We start from the raw sequence: 4,950 nt of genomic DNA, 5'->3' as shown, positions 1-4,950 counted from the left end.
CCTTTTCAACATTTATAACCCAATCTGTATCTGTGCTTTTGAATATTCTCCTCTAGACACAACAACTTGCATTTATTTCCTTGAACTTCATCCTGTTCTTTCAAGCCGAGCTCCCCAATCTATGCAGATTCATCTGAATTATGTTTCTATCCTCTAAAGTGTTCGCACTAAATTCCAGTTTCACATCATCTGGCTACTTGCCTGTATATTCTGTCATTCAAATAATTGATTACACCAATCAGTAAACAAAAGTCTTCCATTCATCATCTTGCAATTGATGGCATTTATTTTAGGTGGCACAGATGGTAAAATTGATGCATGAAACATTGCTTTCCTTCTTCAATGGTGTTAACACAAAATGACCCAAGTCAAGTGTCATTGTACATACAAAGCTACGGAATTAACCCTCCACCTTCATTTTTTGTAAATAGGTTGCACATGATAGTATGAAAACTAGAATTTAATGACTTAATTATGAAAGAAACATAAGTAAATCAAAGTCATGAAAGAAAGATGGACATATTGTTCTTGGACTGGATCAGCCTGTGGAGCAGTTTCTTCAGGGCGGCTTGGATCTCCTTGTTCCTCATGCTGTAGATGACTGGATTCATCAATGGAGGCACCACAGAATACAGAACAGCTGCCAGGAGATCCAGAGGGGACGGGGAATCAGAGACGGGCTTCATGTAGGCAATGCCGGCAGTGGAAAGAAACAGGGAGACCACAATCAGATGAGGAATGCAGGTGGAGAAGGCTTTCTGCTGGCCCTGCTCAGAGGGGATTCTCCACACTGCGGTGAAGATCTGAACATACGACACAACGATGAAAACAAAACAGCCTAAAGCTAGAAACACACTGAAGGCAAGGGCTGCCAGCTCTCTGCGGTATGTGTCAGAGCAGGAGAGCTTCAGCAGCTGGGGCACTTCACAGAAGAACTGGTTGATGGTATTTGAGCGGCAGAAGGGGAGACTGAAGGTGTTCCCAGTGTGCAGTGCAGAGTAGATGACACCAGCAGCCCAAGTACCGGCAACTGTCTGGACGCAAGCTCTTCTGTTCATAATTATCTCATAGTGCAGTGGCTTGCAGATGGCAACGTACCGATCATATGCCATGATGGTGAGAAATGAAAAACTGACTGTAGAAAAGGAAAAGAAGAGAAAGACCTGGGACACACACCCAGCATAGGAAATTGTCGTGGTGTTTAAGAGAGAATTGGCCATGGATTTTGGGACAATGACAGAGATGGACCCAAGGTCAAGGAAGGACAAATTTGCCAAAAAACAGTACATGGGGCTGTGGAGGTGGTGGTCCATAGTTACAACAGTGATAACAAGGAGGTTCCCCACCAGAGCTGCCAGGTACGCTGCCAGAAAGATGACAAAGTGTAAGATCTGCAGCTCCCGAGTGTCAGAGAAGCCCAGGAGGAGGAACTCGGTTACAGTGGTGCAGTTGGGCATTTTCCTTCCCAGGGCACTGTGCAAGTCCTTGGTATAATAAAATAAGGGCAGTGGTAAGAAGGAGAGTAACAAACTCAGTGGCTTTGATATTCCCATCAATAATGTCTCCAAATGTCATGCTAAGAATGTAGCTCTTCCATTTTTTGCCCTATGGATAATTTGATTTTAATTAATTACTTTTCCCTAACAAGACCTTACATAAAAGAAAATATTATGATCTGAAATTCTATAATTTATCTAGCTCACCTTGACAATATATGCTGGAAAGAAATACATGTGAAATGAAATACATTGTATAACATTTGATTGCCTTAGATGTCCTATTCCCAAACCACCCTCCACACTACTCACAATAAACTGCATAAGTTTATCTGAATTAATAGCAAAAACATTGAAAATGTCTTCCTTCACTTTTGCAGGGGTGTAGGTTATAGCTGTGTTGTTCTAAGGACATAGGCAGACAAGGTTCCTTGGGTGAATCTGATACCTTTTATTAGATCAACCCAAATAGTTGAGGAATATTTATTAAGCAAGCTTTCAGGTTCAAAACCCCTTCGTCAGGCTAAGGAAGTTTCAGCAGTTGGTGTGTGCTCTTCCTGGATGGGATGACAAGTAAAGAAGACAGCGGTTGGGCTGGTATGCATACAAGACAGGTAGTCATTGAAAATGTAGACTGAGGAGTCAATGGGTGAGAGAAAGGCGGTGGCGAGGGAGGGGGAGAGAGAAGGGGGATGAAAGTGGAGAGATACCTGGGGAGTCAGATGTCAGGCAGGTTATAGTTATTACTACACCCCAAAACAGAGCCATCGGCATCCCTGGATCTTACAGCTGAACCTCCAGAAATGTACTATACCTCATCCAATGCACCAAATGCCCTGATGGAAAATATGTAGGAGAGACCAAACAACAACTGCGCACCTGAATGAACGCACACCGGAAATCTATCAGACAGAAATACCCAATTACCTGTGATGGCCTGTGATTTCTCACAAGAAAACCACTCTCTCTCCAAACTCTCAGTCTTGATCCTCAAAGGAAACCTACACAACACTTCCCAGAGACGAGCCTATGAACTCCACTTCATCAACCTCCTGGATACTAAAAATCATGGACTAAATATAGACATTGGATTTATGACACATTATAACCTGCCTGACATCTGACTCCCCCTTCATCCTCCTTCTCTCTCTCCCCCCACCCCTGCCTGTCTCTCCCCCATTAACTCCTCAATCTACATTTTCACTGACTACCTGTCTTGTATGCATAGCAGCCCAGCTGCTGGCTTCTTTACTTGTCATTCCATCCAGGAAGAGCACACACCAACTTCTGAAACTTCCTTAGCCTGATGAAGGGTTTTTGAACCTGAAAGCTTGCCTAATAACTATTCGCCAACCATTTGGGTTGGTCTAATACAAGATATCAGATTCACCCAAGGGACCTTGTCTGCCTTCATCCACTCTTGCAGTTTTGAATCTATTATACATACAATGCAGTATGATTTCTGAAGCCGGGTTTTCCAACTTTTATATTCTTAAATCTCTTCTGCAACTTAGTAAGACCAGACACTTCACTGATGCAGAAATCTTACTGAAATTGTTTTTGTGGAAATGTCCTGATCTTGTGTCATATTCAGGCTTCCCCTGTCGAGATCCTTTGCTCTTGTCCAGTTGATCTCTCAGATCTCCTCTGCACCAACCACTAGTCTAGATCTCCAAAAGCACAGATAACTCAGAGGTCTTTCTCTGCTCCCTCTGTCACTGAATGACTGGAGTAAATCCAACCAGGTTTCTGAGTGTGCAGCTGACCTCAACTATGCCTTGTATAAAAGGAGTGAAGCAAGATGGCAGTTTTTCAGCTGTTCTTCCAAAGGCTCATGGGACTCGTTCCCTGGAGTCCTGCACAGCTCAGAAGGAAAAGCCCAGATGTAAACAGTCTGAGCTGTACAGATGTTAGCAGAACAGCAGAGCTGTGCTCTGGTTTAATCTCCCTCACAACACAAGTCATGGGATCTCTGAGAAGGCCCTGAGCTTCTCTATCTGGCTCTGTTGTCCCAGTTAGCCAGCCTAGGCACCTTCGCATGCAGGGAGGCACCAAGTTGCAATTGGGTTAGTTCCTATGTAGTTTTGCATAAGAAAATAACATGAGAATAAAAAGTCAGGTTGTAAAATGCAAAAAAAAAAAATAATTCTAAATATAATTAATATATTCCATAACTCAGACAAACAAGCTCTATTGCAAGGCATCACATTGAAAAAAATATTAGCTCAGCAATCATTAGTAGGGTCCTGGCTCTGTATCTACTGTCATTAATATGACAGCCCTTTAGACCACTTTCCCCTGAGTGGTATGCATACAGGGCCCCAGCTCCCCCTCATTTCTTCCATCATCAGCTTCCCTTGAACCCAGCGGTGTCAAACACAGATGGACTCATCTGCCAGATCAGGCCCACAGGGGTGGTGTAGTAGAGGCACTGCATGCAACATGCCTTCACTGGGACAATATAGTTGGGGCAGGTCCTGCTTTGAGGAGGGGGTTGGATTATATTACCCCCTGAGGACCCTTCCAACCCCAATTTTCTATTATTTGTATGATGTCTATGGCAGCACAAGCATGTTGCATTAATAAGTCAGAGAATAATACTATAAAGAGCAATGTGATCAGAGGCCAGGACCCAGTGCCCCATTTTAGTTCTCTCAATCTCTCCTCGCATGGCTTGCCTTCCAACCATTTATCACTTTCGTCGCATACCTCTGAACTTCTCTAACTTATTCATATTCCTTAAAATGTGGAGCCCAGATATTCTCACAGTAGTCTAATAGTCACACACTTGCCAGCCTATACACAAATGCCAGAAGCTTGGGGAATAAACAGGAGGAACTTGTCCTCCTGCTAAATGAATATAACCATGATGTCATAGGGATAATGGAGACCTGGTGGGACTTAGCCCATGACTGGGCCACAGGTATAGACAGCTATACCCTGTACAGGAGGGATTGAGTGGACAAAAGGGGCGGAAGTGTAGTTCTCTATGTCAAGGAAAGCTACGCATCCCTGCAAGCCAACATTGGCACCCATGGTGGAAGACCTAAGACCCTCTAGCTTAAAATCCATGGGGAACATGGCAAAGGGGTTACTATGGTGGGAGTCTACTACAGACCCTCTACCCAGGGTCAAGAGCTTGACCAGGAGTTTGCCTGGGAATTGGCTGAGGCTGCATGCTCCCAGTGTATGGTTGTCATGGGAGACTTTAACTACCCAGACATCTCGTGGGAAGAGCACTCAGCTGAAGCCGAGTAGTCGCAAAGCTTTCTCTCATGCGTGGATGAGCTCTATCTGATGCAGGAAGTCTATGGGCCAATAAGAGGTAAAGCGCTGCTTGACCTGGTACTGGCAACTGGGGGTGACCTAATCAGCAACCTAATGATCGAAGGGACCTGGGTGAAAGTGACCACGAGCTTATCACCTTCACCATCCACCGTAAAGCTGGCAAGTC

The 4,950-nt window shown here is 44.3% G+C and overlaps 1 protein-coding gene across 1 annotated transcript; it reads right to left on the bottom strand.

The window, feature by feature from the left end:
- Positions 1 to 530: 530 nt before the first annotated feature.
- On the bottom strand, positions 531 to 1,457 carry LOC132251687 (olfactory receptor 14A16-like; the record flags this gene model as incomplete). Its single annotated transcript, XM_059731634.1, has 1 exon — positions 531 to 1,457. A coding segment is annotated over exon 1 (927 nt), but the record flags the coding sequence as incomplete, so codon positions are not given.
- Positions 1,458 to 4,950: the final 3,493 nt, after the last annotated feature.

The sequence above is a fragment of the Alligator mississippiensis genome, chromosome 7 (genome assembly GCF_030867095.1).
Source record: "Alligator mississippiensis isolate rAllMis1 chromosome 7, rAllMis1, whole genome shotgun sequence".
Taxonomy (NCBI): Eukaryota; Metazoa; Chordata; order Crocodylia; family Alligatoridae; genus Alligator; species Alligator mississippiensis.
Note: the sequence above shows the minus strand (reverse complement) of the source record. Positions and strands in the feature narration are given on the sequence as shown.